Consider the following 18,875-nt stretch of genomic DNA (forward strand, 5'->3'; position numbering starts at 1 on the left):
ATACTTCTGCTGTTATGGTGTTGAAAGGGGAGTGGGGGGGGGGGGCTTAGGCAATGTCGGAGAATTAATTTCAAAAAATCTGGTTTTTTTTGTATAATATATACATATTGTTGGAACGTCCCACTTAACTGACTGTTCCGTTTTTGTTGGTTTGTTAATCTTATCTTTACCTCTTTAAATTCCGTTTTTATTCATTAGTTGTTGATTGAAGTTCATCTGAATATAAAGAAATTTATATTATACTGTGCCACCCTATATTCAGATTAGTCTAAATAATATAGAGGAATCAATCATAAACTAAACTTATATTATCACTTTATCTTCAGTCCGAGGTTATTACTAGTATTTAAGGCTTCCGCAAAGGTTCGAATAATTTATGAGCGGTGCAATGAAAGAAAATCAGGCAAACACCGAGTTTAACTCAACAAAAGAAAACATATAATGTGGAAAAGTACAATATATACATTTAAGTGTAACTATCTGCAAAAGGTTATCCAATTAAAATATTATAAGAATTCACATTCATACATTAATAACTTCTCAATTAGGTTTGAGGATCATGACTAATGTTAACAATTGTTAATTCACATAGCATTAGTATTTCTCTGACATATTTCACTCTAACCAATTGGATGAGTCATATCATAAATATATTAGCTCAGTTTAAAGTATTCAGAATAATTACAATCCATAAATTATCAATCATTCCTTTATCAGTTCTTTATGTTCAGTCAATCAAGTTGAAAATAGTTCTTAAAAGTTCGACCTTCCAGATGTTACAATAATTAATCTTATGACAGGCTACACTTTATTCTTTCTCAGTCAGCTAACATTTAATAGAACAGCATGACACTTATTATTTTGAGGGGAAAGTACTTCAGTACATCTAACATTCGACCATTAATCGACATAACACCACAACTAAGGTTAAAATATATCCAACGGAGTTAACAGTTATAGGTTACAGAAAGGACAACTCTTACTGGGTTACTGCTTCTACACATCGAATTTGCAAAGGCACATGTGAAATTCTTGCAGACTTTTACTTTATGGCTACACAATTCTAAAGAAATCTTCCACTATAATAACTGAAATATAGACACAGAAATATACAAGTCTTGATGCACTAGGTTTCAGTTATGTACTAATTCCTTATTTTCTTCTATGTATTAACTTCGGTTCTGCACTATTCTTCCACAAACCACTTGGAAAATATTGTAGTATCAGAATTCCCATAGAAGTAATTCACAATGCCTATTAATTCCCGGTCCTTTCGTAGTCGATTACAGTATATATATATATACCTTCCCCTTTTGTTACACACAACTGGTCTGTATACTGTCTCTAAAGCTTCTCCCCTACTTACTTTCGTTTTCCAATCAACTACGTTCCTTCTTCCCACCAAAATCTGGTTCTAACCAGTTCAGCTTATTGATGAAAGTTTATTTTTCACTTGGTTAGAGTATAATAAATTTAGTTTAATCCTTTATCCAAGTGTGAGCAAACAAAGTTTGCGCCTGAGAGTATCTTCAGGACTGGGGTAAGGTGGTACAACACCAGGCCAACTCGTTGCAAAGGTGGAGCAAGCTACCAACACTCCTATCTCAGTATCTCCCATAATGCAAAACACATCTCCTTGCAGATATGTCTAATGTTATGCATTAAGGGAAGGGCCACAACCCAGACTAGTTTCGACCTTTATTGAGGTCTCTTCAGTGGGAGCCAGGCCCAAGCTGAGATACCAGGCAGAAGCATTCGCAGGTCATCTCTACCTATTGGAGTTGCCAAATGGTGTGCCACCCTTTTTTAATAAATTACTCTGGATTTAGAGAAAGATGTTGAAAGTTTATTTTTCACTTGGTTAGAGTATAATAAATTTAGTTTAATCCTTTATCCAAGTGTGAGCAAACAAAGTTTGTGCCTGAGAGTATCTTCAGGACTGGGGTAAGGTGGTACAACACCAGGGCAACTCGTTGCAAAGGTGGAGCAAGATACCAACACTCCTGTCTCAGTATCTCCTATAATGCAAAACAAATCTCCTTGCGGATATGTCTAATGTTATGCATTAAGGGAAGGGCCACTACCCAGACTAGTTTCGACCTTTATTGAGGTCTCTTCAGTGGGAGATGACCTGTGAATGCTTCTGCCTGGTATCTCAGCTTGGGCCTGGCTCCCACTGAAGAGACCTCAATAAAGGTCGAAACTAGTCTGGGTAGTGGCCCTTCCCTTAATGCATAACATTAGACATATCCGCAAGGAGATGTGTTTTGCATTATAGGAGATACTGAGACAGGAGTGTTGGTAGCTTGCTCCACCTTTGCAACGAGTTGCCTGGTGTTGTACCACCAGGGCAACTACCCAGTCCTGAAGATCCTCTCAGGCGCAAACTTTGTTTGCTCACACTTGGATAAAGGATTAAACTAAATTTATTATACAGTTCAGCTTATGTCCACTGGCTTCTCTGTTTATATACAGTAGCTCACGTTCTCTGCACGAGCTAACTAAAATAAACTCCGTTTCTCCTTCAGCAGCCAATCGAATCCAATCAGAAGAATTACATAAAATCACTCTTACATACAGAAATAAAAGGATATATCACAATTCATATAATATACATTTAAATTTACATACACACAGTTTCTTATAATAAATTTTACAGAATAAACTAAATAAAATGAATGACATATTTATATAGTCTTTTCATTATTATTACATATGCTAAGATTAAACAATTAATTAATAACAAACAAAACTCAAAACATTTATATGAATAATATATTACAAGCAAGAGACTAACAACAAGTAATATTTACAAGTCTTGCTTATGACATGGTGGATTATGTTAAATGTGAATGAAGTATTAAAACATAAAATATCTTCATATTATTTTATTATTTTTAAGGCTGAGAAGAGCACTTTTTTTGTAGGGTGGTAAAAAGATGAAAAAGGATGCTGAAAACAGCAACTGTTTTTTAGAGGAAGGGTTTATGGGAAAAGCTGACCAAGCTTGGGGTTGATGGGGTGCGAGCCATTTCAGCCGTGTGGGTCGTCATGTGAATTCATGGAGGAAGTGGATGCTATGTTGTGTTGGCTTGGTGTTTCTGCCTTTGAAGTATTTGTGTTATCGCCTATTGGTTGGAGTTGTGACCGAATTTTTATGCTGTGAAGCTTCCAACACTCAGAGATTATGTAGGGTCAGCGGACGTTGATTGAGTTCTCATCAGATTTTATGGCTATTGTTTCCGATATTCTAAGCATTGTTTCGTTGTCTTGTCTGTCTATTATGATGACCTTGTTGACTTGCAGGGTATGTTTTTGTTCAAGGGCATGAACTGCTATTTCTGTTTTCCCCTGTACTTGGTATTCTATTTTTCTTTTTGATGTTGTGTTTTTTAGTGTTTAAATGTTCTGGAATAGGGATGTTACAGACATGGAAGTGTTCTAGTAGTCTTGCCCATAAAGACCTGATGGTAGAACCTGTGTAGGTGATATCACAGTCTTTTTGGCAGGGAAATTTGTAGACTACGCTGTGGTGTTCTAATATTTCTTTGTATGTGTGAGATTTAGTGGGTTTTAGAAGATTTGCCAATTTTTGATTTGTGGTGAATACCAGTTTGTAGTCAGTATGTTTGAAGATGTATATGTAGACTTTGTATGTGTTCTGGATGTATGGCAGTTTGATAACTTTTTGTGTTGGGAAGTTGTTTGGGTTGTTTTGACAGGTTTTGCTGTCCTGTTTGCATAATTAATTAGTTGTGTGGGATAGTTGCGATTTTTAAAAATCTGTGTTAGTTTTTTTATTCATGTGTTGAGATAATTATGGTTTGTTGAAAACTTGTAAGCATAAATGAACTGTGATAAGATGACCGATTTTTTAACAGAATATGGATGGTATAAGTAGAAATGGGCGTAGTTTCCGATATGCATGGGTTTGTGGTATATTTCCGTGGCTATTTTGTTGTTTTTTCTGATTAATGTCAAGTTTAAGAAATTGATGGATTTGTTCTGTTCGGTTTCTATGGTGAATTTTAGTCTGTTGCTGTAACTGTTTAGGGACGCTTGTAAGGTGGTGATGTGTGTAGGTTCTCCAGTGCACAGAATATCGTTCACGTATCTGCCATAAAAGGTGATGCTGGGGGGGGGGGAGTAGGAGTGATTCTCTATGTGTGCTAGGAATAATTCTGCTAGTTGTCTCTGATGTTTTGGTCCATAGGGAGTCCAAAAATTTGAATATACATGTTGTTCTTGAACTTGAAGAAGTTTGCCAAGATTATTAGTTTGATTAAGTTTATAATCATTAGGTGTTAATTTTGTATGAGAGTGTAGTCTTCTATGAGTATGTATGTGACTTTGTATGTGTTTTGGATGTATGGCAGTTTGATAACTTTTTGTGTTGGGAAGTTTGTTTTGGTTGTTGGGTTGTTTTGACAGGTTTTACTGTCCTGTTTGCATAATTTATTAGTTGTATGGGATAGTTGCGATTTTTAAAAATCTGTGTTAGTTATTTTTATTTCTGTGTTGAGATGATTATGGTTTGTTGAAAACTTGTAAGCATTTATGAACTGTGATAGGATGACCAATTTTTTAACAGAATATGGCACGACACATCACACGACATACATTCAATGAGTGCATAAAGTTTACAAAAGATACATACCAGAAAACCATCCTAACATACATCACACAAAAAATACACATAACATTCCTTAAAAAATGCCTCAGTCACAACGTCACACCAAAATTCGCAGTGCTATGCGGCAACAACAGAATTCCTGGAAACAAAAAAAGTTGCTACCGGGCATCCCAAGCACTAATAAAACAAGCCAAAAATTATAGATTTAAAAAGCATCAAGTATATTCATACATTCACAAAACAAAAAACAATTGAAATCTTTACTGATCCCAAACGAATGGGAAGTTTTTTCGGAAAGTACCCAATTGCACATCAATGACTACATGCAATTAATAGAAGCTCGACACATCAAAAAAATGGTATGCACTAACAGACACCCAATACAACAAACACCCAGCTTCCAACCCTTCGGATATTATCGCCTCGCAACCCACACAAAACAATTCCATCATCAATCTATCACTTCATAACCTCACACCCAATGAAATCACCATCCTGAACAAAGGATTAAACTTCGCTGTATCCCCAAAATACATACAAAAGAAAGACATTATTATCGAAATCCAAGCAAAATTAGAGAATGACCCTAACAAAGAAACAATATTCCACAAAGTAAACAACATCATAAATAGTAAAATAATAATAAAACCCAACATTACTCCCAACTTACAAAAAGCCCTATTATCATTAAAAAGGAACCTGAACATAATGATCACAATAGCTGAAAAAGGGAGATACAGTAGTCATCACAAACCAAACCGATTACCACAACAAAACAACAGCTATCTTAAACGACAACACACCTACCGAAAAATCCAAATTGACCCCACCCCAACCTCATAAAATAAATCAACAGCACCCTACATGCCCTGCAAAATCAAAACAAGATAGACAAAAACCACAATGAAAAACATAACATCCCGCACCACATGTACTCCTTGTATGTTCGGACGAATCAAAACCCACAAAGACGGTTACCCGATATGGCCAATAGTCTCCTACAAAAACACCACCACAGCACCTTTTTCGAAATTCGTAGCCAAACTTTTCAAACCATTAATTCCAACATCTAACTCCATGATAAAAAATACGGACGACCTTTTCAAATAAATAAATTAATTGACCCTATCCCAGGAAGACGTCCTCACTTCATTGGATGCAGCTTCATTATACACCAACATAGATGTTCCCCGAACATTAGACATCGTATACACACACTACTCACACCCTACACTCTCATACAAAATTAACACCTAATGATATTATAAACTTAATCAAATCAGGGCTAATCCAAGGTCACGTAAACGGAATGGGAGAGGAAAGGTTAGCAAACCTGTGTTTTACATCAAGATAGCAAGGAAAATACCTTGTTTACAACCAAGGTCTAGGTCAGGGGTGGCCAACCTTTTATAGTTCATGCGTCGATTTTTTTCATTTTTAAGTTAAGATGCGCCGTGCAAACTTATACCACTTTTCAGCCCTTTTAAAATATGGTAATATGGATATATTTAAAAGTTATGCATAAATGATTTGTTATATATATGGTAATATAGACACTTTTAGCAGTTTTAAATAAAAGTTTTAAATAAATCAACGAAATTTCTGGAAAACTGAGGAAAAAGCAAATAGTGTCTCTAAGAGATGAAAATGGAAAAATAGTTCTAGAAGAAGAGAATAAAGCACAAATTTGGATAAAATATGTAACAGAACTTTTCAATGATACTAGACAGAAGCCTATAAATATAAAAGATAACATTCAAGGACCAGCAATCATGAAATGCGAAATAGAGAATGCTATACGAACAAGTAAAACAGGAAAAGCCAGTGGACGAGATGGTGTGCAAACAGAATTTTTAAAATTAATAGAACCAGATAACATCAAACTTCTTGAAAAACTATTTAATAATATATATGAAAGTGATGAATTTCCATCAGATTGGCTCAGATCTACATTTATCACTGTCCCAAAGAAACCCAAAGCGAATTCCTGTGGTGACTTCCGACTTATTAGTCTAATGAGCCAAACATTAAAAATATTTTTGAAAGTAATTCAGAATCGTATTTATAGAAAAAGTGAAGAAACTCTAAGTGAAACACAATTCGGCTTTCGGAATGGATTTGGTACTAGAGAGGCCCTTTTCTGTACCCAAATATTGATACAAAAATGCATAGTAAAACAGAAATCTGTCTTTATGTGTTTCATAGATTTTGAAAAAGCATTCGACACAGTCAGACACACTAACTTAAAACGGAATCAAATAAGGCTAGACGAACAAGACATAAGACTAATAACAAATCTGTATTGGAATCAGTCAGCTACCATTCAATTAGACAACATTACCACCAGTGATATTAACATCAAAAGAGGAGTGAGACAAGGATGTGTGCTCGCACCACTCCTGTTCAACATATATGCAGAGGTAATCTTTAAAAAAGCATTGGAAGAATGTCCAGAGGGAATCACAATAAATGGAAAGATTGTTAACAACCTACGATATGCAGATGACACTGTGCTAATTGCAAATAATATTATGGATCTCCAAAAACTCATTGACAGAGTATACATAGAAAGCCAAAGAATGGGAATAAATATAAACATCAACAAGACAAAATACATGATCATCAGCAAACATCCAGCCTCATCAATGAAACTGACATTCAATGGGAAAAATATTGATCAAGTGTCAAGATATAAATATCTTGGTTGCGGGCTTAATGAACGGTGGGATCCAGAAATAGATATAAAGACAAGGATTGAAGTTGCACGGCAGTCCTTCATGAAAATGAGAACACTATTCTGCAATAAAGACCTAAACATGGAAGTCAGATGCCGAATGCTGAAATGCTACGTGTGGTCTATTCTGCTCTATGGAGTTGAAACATGGACATTGAAGGCGACAACCATCAAGAAAATCGAAGCCTTTGAGATGTGGCTACACAGAAGAATGCTAAAGATATCATGGACAGAAAAAATTACCAATGAAGATGTCTTAAAATCCATTGGCAAAGCTAAACATCTTGTACAAATAATCAAGAAACGAAAAACATCATATCTTGGCCACATCATGAGAAACAGCAAATACCAACTTCTACAAACTATTTTGATAGGAAGAATTGATGGCAAAGGAACTAGAGGAAGAAAAAGAATATCATGGTTTGACAACATCAAGACGTGGACAGGAAAGAGCAGTGCACAACTGCTCAGATTAGCACAAGAGCAGTTTGTTCGCCAAGATGGTCACTGACCTTCGATAGAAGATAGCACAATAAGAAGAAGAAATAAAAGGATTTCATATAAAGACAAGATAAACATTAATTATTTTATTGAGACTTTTGAAATTGCTTTGCCTTTGCTAAGCTTGTAATGTTTGGAGTTAAATCAGTTACAGAAAGCATCAAACTGTTTTTCAAATTTGAAGTCAGTTGCGATCGTAGTTTGTTCTTAATCATTTTCAGATGAAAATGCTTGTTCACATCTGTATGTAGTTCCAAAACGACAGATATAACTCTGAGCAAATTTTCTCAGGTCTGGAAGATGTTCACAGGGCAACGATCGCCAGAAATCAATTATATCAGAAGCTTCTGGGGGTGATGGAAGTTCATTAAATTTCATTTTCAATAAAGAATTGGTTCTGAGATCAATAAGTTCCATTTGTATGTTACTAGACATCGTCAAGATTTTTTGTTCAGTAAGTGAAAAGGGATTTATAAATGCAAGTATGCAGTCTTCTTCTTTGGCAAAATCGCTAAAACGACTGTTAAAGAACTCTTGCAATAATCTGAGTTTCTCAGTATATTCTGTAAAGTTGCCATTATCTTCAACTATGTTCTTTTAAATGTGGAAATTGACTTAAATCCCCGTTTTCTAACTGGGAGATGAGCAGTTTTAATTTCATTTTGAATGCACTGATGTCATTTACTAAGCTAGGAAACAATTTGTTCTTGCCCTGCAGTTTCAAATTTAGATTTGTGAAGTGGCTGGTAACATCAACAAAAAATGCTAAATCAAATAGCCATTTCTTATCACACAAACAGGGCTTTTTCCTCATGCAGCTCATCCTTCTCTTCCAGAAAATTATGAACACTTTCTTTCAGCTTCCAAAATCTACTAAGAACTTGTCCTTTAGAAAGCTAGTGCACCTCACAATGAAGGATGAGTTCACCATATTCCATATCTAGCAGTTCACAATATTCTCTGAATTCTCTTCTGTTTAACCCTCTTGCTCTAATTTTAATCATACACTTTACAACTGGTATCATAACATGCTTCAAATTTAAAGTTTTCCCACATAGAGATTCTTCATGTATAATACAATGATACTTTAGTAGAGAACGACCTGAAAACCTTTCAAGTAAAGTTAAAGTCCCAGAAACTCTACCTACCATTGACGGTGCTCCATCTGTGCAAACACTGATGAGCTTACTAGAATCTAGTTGTTGATTTTCTAGACATGACTTTACTTTGTCAAATATGTCTGACCCTCTTGTTTTTCCATGAAGTGACTCAAGACTGATAAGTTCTTCAAAGATGTTAAAATTACCATCATTTCCTCTTATAAAAATGCTTAATTGGGCTACATCACTTATGTCAGCTGATTCGTCCAAGGCTAAAGAAAAGAAAGAACAAGCATGAACATGGACTTTCAATTGCTCATTAACATCAAGGGAAAGTTCTTTGATGCGTCTTGTAATTGTTTGCTTGGACAGAGCAATTTGGTTTACTTTTCTTTCAACATTCTTATCACCATGACATTTTGCAAATTTTTCAAGACAGGGCTTAACAACTTCCTCTCCATCAGAGATAGGCTTGTGTTTTTTAGCCAACACAAAGGAAATGTCATAAGACGTCTCCAGCATTGCCACACTTTCACAACTTCATTTCACAAATATATTTTGTCTCTTTTTTTTATTTCTTCCTTTTTCTTAACCACATATTCTTTCCGCAGCTCAGACCCAGGAACTAACTTCAGTTTTTCTTCTAATTCAGCTTGATGTTTTCTATAGTGTCTGTTAAGATCATGTCTTCTATTATCTGAGAGAGTACTTTCACAAACAATGCACAATGGTTTTCCCGAAGGACCCGCAATAAATAAGAACTCATTTCCCCACAGTTCATTAAACTGGTGCTTGCTATCACCTTCTGCTCATTTTCTTTTGCAAAGTAATGGGTAACTGACTGTAAAAAAAAATTATCCCAAAAAGTAAAGCTTATTATTAAATAATTTATTTAAATTATTAAATTATTTAATAATAATTTAAATAATTTATTTAAATTATTTTATCGTTTTTAACATTATGAACATTCAAAAACAGTTCTACAAGTTTAAGATAAAATTCCTGTTTTCATGAAGGCCAACAGTTCTATAAGTTTAAAAATCATATATATATTTTTTTTTTCATAGAGAGTTTTCGTCTCTCTCTCATAATATATTATGTCCAATGAAATACGAGATCGTGTCCTGCCATAAAACAGTCGATCAGCTGGCAGTCGCGTCCGCGCGGTTAGCCTAGTGGCTTTGCGCTTCGCAACCATATGCCTGGGGAAGGAGTGTCCTAGGTTCGATTCCCGTCGGAGACGTGAAGAGCTGAAGGATCTTCCTCAGCCATAGCCAAGTTAGCCGGTCTTGGGCGCGGGCAGTAGGGTTTTTTCCGCCAGTTTATCTGGTGTTTTTCATCCCGCAAGCAGGCAAACCGGACCATTGAACACACAGGGATACAGCCAAGAATACCTTGAGGCATAGGAGTGACCATTCTATCCTCGTATTTCGGTTACGAAATCCAAGCATGCTTGGAAGGTTGTGGGCCTTAAAGGCCTGTTAAAGCCATTGGGATAGATAGCTGGCAGTCACACACACACACAACCCAAACATCCTCATTACGAAAGCTTTGTTGATGATCAGTTAAATTTTAGGAATAAACCTACTATACGTAAATAAAAAGGAAAGATATTGTATTAAAAAAAACATAAAAACACACACATACAAATGCACTGAATAATTGCAGGTTTCAGTAATCAGCAAATTAGTTGAGCGGGAAAGAACTTGACATATGCGTTCAAAATGAAAAAATTTATTTTTAAATTTACAGAACTATATTAAGCCTTCATGAAAACAGAAATCTTATCTTAAACTTAAAGAACTGCTAATAAAAACATATAAGTTCGAAAACACGGGATTGTTCAGTCACATCGAATCAGAAGTTCATCGAACGTTATGACACGAGAGTCAGCTCTAAACTGATTGAGTAACTGGTGACGTATGTCAGCATTTGCCGGTGCCTGTTGCTTCAAGATCAAACAAGTATAATAAGTGCACACTCTAGAATTCAATGGTAGGTTAATTGTGTGTTTATATATATATTATATATATATATAAATCGTATAGAAAATTTTTTTAAATTTTTATCTGGGGTTCAGCGTGCCACTTCTAATCATGCGATGCGCCACTTTTGGCACATGTGCCATAGGTTGGCCACTCCTGGTCTAGGTAGATTGATTCAGTCAGAACTGCCTTAGAAGATTGAAATGTTAGATATGACAACATAGGAGTGTTGACAAGTAATAGACTTGGAGTAAAATTGTTGATAGGAGATAAATAATAATATAAATTTAATCATGTAGTGCTGTCATGACAGCCTGCCTCACCACCCCTTGAGGATACATATCAGAAATTGATGATGATGATAAGGATGTAGATTTGGATGAAGGTACACGGTTTGGGGCTGAGTGAATAGCGAAATGTATTAGTTGTTGGAGGGATTCAGTCAAGAACGCAAGATCTCTTTTAGATGTGTGACCTTTTGGTTTAAATCAGTGACAGAAGATGAGTATTAGTAGGCATTAATGAACTGTGTTAATGCAATATAATTTGATATGAACAGGGTGATAGGAGGTGAAATGCAAATAATTTGATGAACACTAGATCATCACATTAGGCTGGAGACATCCACTAGCAATGCATTTTAAAAACAAGCACCTGCTATTAAGTTTTCTTTGGCATTGAAAAAGAATATGACACAGCTTGGAGATTTAGCATACTAGAAGTCTCATACTACTTTGGCCATATAAGGAACTCTCTGTTTTCATCAGAAACTTTTTGCTTAATTGAATCTTTCAAGTCTGAATGGGAACTCTTGTGAGACTCCCTCCTCTTGGAAGATCCAGGGACAATATAACAATTGTCTCTAAATATATGCCACAGCTGGCGCAACTGGGTTCCGCAATACATCATCATCATCAAATTCCTGTATACACCCTCAAGAGGTGTACAGGATATGATAGTACTACATGAAAAATTTACATCATTACTAACTTCCTATCTACAATTTTCCTCCAAATCAGTCTATTAAATGTCAAGACTCCAATATTATCACGTCTTATATTTCTGTCTTCTAAGGCACTTTTTACTGTATTAATCCACCTATATCTTGGTTTTCCTCTGGGTCTTTTTCCTGCCAACCTAGCAGAGAACACTTGTTTTGCTACTCTTTCCTCTCCCATTCTGCTTAAGTGACCATACCGCCTGAGATCAGCTCTGCTAATGCATTCCTGGATGCTGACAATATCAAGTTCTTTTCTAATATCCTCGTTTTTAATATGATATTGCCACTGATGCCATCTTTTCAGGCCCCTAATCTTTCTCAGGTCTCTCATATTTGCGGTTTCTAGTCTTTGGTCAAGTGTTTTACTTCTAACCCAGCTCTCAGACCCATAAGTTAAAATTGGTTTAAACACTGTCTTGTATACAGCTAATTTAGTGTTTTGGCTAATTTCTCTCTTATTCCATATAAATTTATTCAGTTGACTTTCTACAATACCAGCTTTGATTCTGTTATCTATTTCCATATTTAACTTACCATCTTCACTAAAAAATCGTGCTTAAGTAGCTGAAATGTTTTACTTCTTCTATAAGTTCTCCATTCATTAATGAACTGTGTTAATGCAATATAATTTGATATGAACAGGTGATAGGAGGTGAAATGCAAATAATTTGATGAACACTAGATCATCCCATTAGGCTGCAGACATCCACTAGCAATGCATTTTAAAAACAAGCACCTGGTATCAAGTTTTCTTTGGCATTGAAAATATGGATACTATGAGAGCTCTACTCCAATCATCTGGAATTTGTCCCTCTGTCCAGGCTTTCTGAACTATGCAGTTTAGCCACTGTACAACTTTCATACCTCCATACTTGAGCATTTCTGGTCGAATATCTACTCCTGCTGCCTTTCCACATTTCAGGCTTTTGATGGCTTTTTCAACTTCAAGTATGGATATGTATTCCTGACTGCATGCCTGGTCAGTGTTTTTTACTATTGTGCTGTCGTCACTGCTTGTTTAATTTATCAGTTTTTCAAAGTAATTACACCATACTTCAAGGTTTTCTCCTGTTTTCATGTCACCTTTATGATCTCTAATTCCTTTTACAGCACTCTTTCCTCCATTTCTGAGATTCTTCAACAACCTCGAGAATATATTGCCACCTTCTTGATATTTATTTTCTATGTTCTTGCCTAAGTCCTCCCATGAACTTTTGTTTAGCCAGTTTTACACAGTGTTTAGCTTTCTTACATTTGTCTCTGTATTCTCTAAGAGCAAAAGCTGACTTATTTGCCAGTTTTGATATGCTTTCTTCTTTTCCTTCACTACCTCTTTAAGTTCCTGTGTCCACCATGGAGTTCTTATTTTTCTATCCTTGCACACAACCTCACCACTGAATCAACACCTCTCTGGCTGAATCAATCAGTGTTTTCTTCAGGGCTTGCCACTGAATCTCCAAGGTTTGGTTCCTGCTCTCAAACTCTTTCATTTTTTCTTGAATAATATTTGTTTATTTTAGTTTGCAGTTTACATCTGAGAGCTGCTCAACTTTTTTTCTCTTTAAAACTTTCTTATATGTTCTTCTTTTCAATGTGAAATTCAATTTTATCCTGCTCAAGTCTAAATGATGATCACTTCCAATTTCAAATCCTCTCAATACTCTGGTGTCCTGCACCGGTGGGAAAACATCACTATCAACAATGACATAGTCAATGAGACTTTTCTTATTCCTTGCCTCTCTTCTCTCCATGTGAATTTGTGCACATTTTTGTGTTGGAACATTGTGTTACTAATAACCAGTCCATGTCCTGAGCAGAAATCCAACAGGTATTTACTGTTATTCACAATACATCTTCTCTTTATGCAAATTAGGGAAAAACATTCCTCTCCTGCATCTATCAGTAGCTCTTTCAGACATAGTGGGAAGACTACTCTGATTTTCTGCTCTTTTATGTTGACATCAGCAGCAGATCCCACTAGGCTCTGATATTGAACTAAACAATCGGAGTCTAATGAGGTCGGCTGCTGCTGCTGTTTTCGTTAATATCTAATTAGGTGCTGCATTCTATAGAATTTGCAGTACATTATGTAAAATCAGCCACTACCAAGAGTAGTGGCAGATTCATTAAGTTCTCTAAAGACCTCGAGATATCTGTGACACATTCAGATCTAACACCTCTTACATTAAATTTGTAAGCTTCACTTCTATATTTGCATGTATTTGGATTTTGAGGAACATTGGGATCATGGGAAACAAAGTTACAGACACCACAGCTAGGTCAGCTCTCTATTCCCTTCACAGATTACAGACAGAAATTAATATCTCAATGACACATATTGCAGAATAGAGAGAACTACAACAAGCCATACCAGAAAAAGCCTGAAACTGTGCTGTGCAGTTTTTTACAAACCCTGCACAGTCCAGTCTGCACAGGGTTTATTATAGAGAGGAATTCATTCTTGCATTGGATCTGCATAAGTCAGTCATCTTACACACTCTTTCCTGTTGAGAGGTGATGATATACTTGTGAGTTCTGTGGTTCTGCTTTAACCATCACACATGTTTAATTGACTGCCCTCATTTTGTCAATGAGCGCAATCATTGCTTTAGCACTTTTAATAATTATTTCTATGTACTCAGCTTGATATATAATTTACTCCATGGTTTTATATTATATTTGAACCTGACATGGCATATCATTGCCTTAGTTACTGATGTCCCAAACAAAATAAATTAAAAAATACAACAACATCTCCAGTTCATCAGAGATGGATGGGTAGTTAAGTCTCTCAATATATTTGTGCCAGGACATGCTGTATTTTGCAGTACATAGCACCAGACACTTCCTAGCATGAACTTGTTAATTACATAACAAACACCTAGAAAAAACTATCTTATTTGGTCATGGATAACTACCAAATAATAAAATGTACTAGTTTTGTCATTAACACTTGTAGCTTCTTCTGGATAAAAAATACATAACAATAAATGCAATAATGGCAAACATAAACTATAATTGCTATAACATTACTAAAATAAGGTAAGTAGGAACTATTAGAATATAAACTCATAGCTTGTTCTACTTTCTATTGTGATATCCATCATGAATGCATAGTTGCCCATGTAATACAGTGGATATCTGAGAAAATACGTTCACGTATCAGTTTCCTCTCTTTTTTTTCCACTCTCTGCCTATATATTCTTCATTGTTGAGTAAAGGCCTCTCCCATTGCAGGAGGGTTGGATCTGCTGCTCCCATGGTGACCTAATTTTTTATTATTATTATTATTTAAACACCTCCAGTGAGTCCAAAGATTCATCGAGGGAGGGCACCTACTCTAGACCTTTCTGTCTCCACCACTCAATCCACCAACGAACCCCATGGTGACCTAATTTTTTATTATTATTATTATTTAAACACCTCCAGTGAGTCCAAAGATTCATCGAGGGAGGGCACCTACTCTAGACCTTTCTGTCTCCACCACTCAATCCACCAACGAACCGCAAACGACATTAACGCCATCTACCGCCCATCCCCACCAGTAGTATTTTCACAGACAATCACAAACATCCATATCGGGATTCAAACCCACAGCCTTTTGGCTGGAGAGCAGATACGCTAAGCACTCCGCCAGCCAAGCCGGCATTTCCCCACTTAAGCAGTAGGATGATGGTACTCAATATTAGCTGAAATTTCTGAATTTTTATTTATTCATATTTTAAGATTATATGGAGTTAACAGATTAGTTTAAGTGCTATACAGAAAAAAAAAAAATTTTGTTGTGGTACAGAAATGATCTTGGGAGAGTGTTTATATATACCCTTGTATGAATGAATGTATGAAGGCGAGAGACAATTACATACATTCATGCTCACGGCAGGATTTGATCCTGCAGCCTTTTGGCTATAGAGCAGATATGGTAACCACTCAGCCAACCAGGTCGGTATTTCCCCACTTAAGCAGTAGGATGATGGCACTCAATATTAGCTGAAATTTCTGAATTTTTATTTATTAATTTTTTAAGATTATATGGAGTTAACAGATTGGTTTAAGTGCTATACAGAAAAAAAGAGTTTTTGTTGTTGTACAGAAATTATGGGTTTGTTATCTAACTATTGTTTTTTATTTTTATAGATTCAGAATGTTAATTCAGAAATCAATCAGCTCATAGAAAAAAGAATGATGAATAGTGATCCTATTGATGATAAGCTTTCTCTCTTCAGACAACAGGTGTGAATGCAGCAATTTTTAATTTTGTCACAGTTGGAAATTAAAAGTATATGCTACAGTTAATTTGAAAATTGGATAAAAAATTGGTGTAATGGCAGCATAATGTATATATATTATCCTTTTCAGATGATTGTTTTTGATTGTATAATGAGATAATTATGACAAGTCACAATGTACAAATACATATTAAAATTATTACAAATAGCAAGCTAATTTGTACCTGTTAATTATTTTCTGTTATCTTATTAATATTATTTATTTTACTGATTAAGGGATTACTAATGCTTAGGATAATATAATTCTGGATTATTCTTGTGTATTTTCAGAAAAAAATGACAGTGTATATGATATATAATAAGTAAATAACTATCACGACGTTTCCAAAATATGTGGTGGTTTCATAAAGCTAGAGTTGTGATTTGAGCAATTTTTCACTGCAAATGCCAAAAGTGTGTCATAATTTATATTATTTAGTCTCATTATTATTATTTTTTTTTACAGTGAAACCTGTGGTGGGTATCTTTGTCCAAAAATCTAAGTGCCCTTCGGAGTATTCTGCAATTCAGATCCTGATTGTTCTGTGAATTTGGCCATAATAAAGAGATCTGCAACTGCAGAGTAACTGATAAAAAAAAAAATGCTGGAAAGCTCTGAGGGCAGATCTCATCTTTTAGAAAACAAATTAGAGAAGCCACTTTGTGTCCATGTAATTATTGACGTGTATACATATTTTGGGTGGTTAGGCCACCTTTTCAGATATTCTTTGGGCATAGGTTTTGAGCTTTCTGAAGTCTTACAATAGCAAGAGTGGAGGGGGTGGAGGGAGAGAGAGAGAGGGGCGGTGAATGGCATGCATAGGATTGGTATTTTGTTAATTTGGTGGGAATTGTCACTTTTGCTAAGAGGATGTTGTTTATTTACAGAGCTTAGCAATGAAGACCTTATCATCACAGGATTTTTGCCATGTTTACTAATGTATTTAAAATGCCATACTGTTGTACAGATTACCATTAGTGGATGAAGGTGTGTATATATAGATATTTCCTGTATTATTCTTAAATGTATCCTTAAATGTATTATGTACATTTAAGGATCCATTGGATTGATGTGTGATTGAGGGGGCTAAGGCTAACTGCTTTGTTCTCTTCTTTTTTCAGTACTAGGTAAATTCCAAAATGATGGCTGTTTACATATGTTGAAAACATTGTGTCTAGGTCAAGTGTGCCAGTTAGAGAACGCATCATCCATGTAAGTTAGACAGATGTCTAACTTATGTAGATGTAGCTGACTTGCCATTTCTCTGCTGCATCCCCTAAGAAGTATTATATATATATGTAGATATGTGGTTCATGAGATTGTTGATATGAGGATGTAGATACATGGTTCATGCTTGCTTGTAGAATGAAAACCTAAGTATTTGGGTTTAGCACCATCTTCTATGAAGATGGTAACTCACCTTAGTTGAAAAACCCTTATAAAGGTTTTGCATTCTAGACAGGATGTGAACCTGGACTTTGGGCAGTGTTAAGAGCATTATTTTGAAATGTCTCCAAGAATAAGATGGCAAGATGGAAAAAAGTATGGGACTCCAAGGCTGTACAATATTTTGTAACTTTTTTTTGGGAGGGGGAGGGACAGAATAATCAAAATTTGTGGTGAACTGAAATGGGGCCATGGTACTTTTGAGAAAAAATGAGCTTGAATTAATTTTAAAGTGTTGGTAAATAAGCAGTAATAAGAATTACCAATAATAAGGCTGAATCTGTTCATTGTTTAGGTTATATTCAAACATATAATTAAAATGAAATATATATTGATCTTTACAACTCCAGACCGAGCCTCTCTCTCTCTCTGATGAAAAAGTGATTTTTAACCTTTCGGACCATATATTGACACAACCAGAAACTGAAATACTTAAGAAAAGATTCAATTTCGCCATCACCTCAGATCATATTCCTAAGGTCGACATCATCAGTAACATAGAGAAAGCACTCTCATCCTTTCCAGAAACAACCACAAATGATCTGAGGTTAAAAAGTGTTATTATCCTTTCAACTTCAAAGTCACTTAACCTAAACATAATACCCCAAGAAAAAAGAGCTCTCAAACTTGAAAAAGGATTAACAAATAACTATCTTAAAAGCAGAGAAAGGTAATGCCACAGTTCATTTTAAACACTAAGGACTACATAGTCACGATTGCAGAATTACTATCAGATTCATCAACGTATCACATATTAGAGTTGGACCCAATATGGAAAAACCACAAGGACACTAATAACTTATTACCGAGCATGAATAGTTGGTCCACAGACTTGCAACGGAATCTGAAGTCACTACACCCATTGATGCCACGATTGTATGGAGCGTTCTGCTACGCCCAATCATTGACGGAAGAAATGCTCCCACATATTTATTGTCCAAACACCTCTCCAGCCTCCTAAAAGGACATATCAGAAAATCGGACACTTACATTAAGAATTCAAAGCACTTTATTGAAAAATTGAAAAACATCTATCTTAAAGACAGACATTCTTGCTAGCTTGGACGTGGTATCTTTATTTACCAACATCCCAGTAGAAGAAGTTATACAATCTCTTCCATGAAGATACGGCTCACCTTTTTCGTCATTGCCTTAAATCTAATTATTTTAAATGGAATGAAACAATATATGCGCAACTAGATGGCTT

General features: G+C 35.5%; 1 protein-coding gene across 2 annotated transcripts in view; it reads left to right on the forward strand.

The window, feature by feature from the left end:
• LOC150095072 (intraflagellar transport protein 81 homolog) overlaps positions 1–18,875 on the forward strand; it is a 397,333-nt gene that overhangs the window by 238,446 nt on the left and 140,012 nt on the right. For both annotated transcript variants that reach the window (XM_090411322.1, XM_090411321.1), the window contains exon 9: positions 16,091–16,186. In XM_090411322.1, the coding sequence (XP_090267448.1) occupies positions 16,091–16,186 (96 nt within the window). The remainder of the gene's footprint in view (positions 1–16,090; positions 16,187–18,875) is intronic.

The sequence above is a fragment of the Typopeltis vanoorti genome, chromosome 21 (assembly GCF_054136105.1).
Source record: "Typopeltis vanoorti isolate ZY-2024b chromosome 21, IOZ_Tvanoo_1.0, whole genome shotgun sequence".
NCBI classification, from domain to species: Eukaryota; Metazoa; Arthropoda; class Arachnida; order Uropygi; family Thelyphonidae; genus Typopeltis; species Typopeltis vanoorti.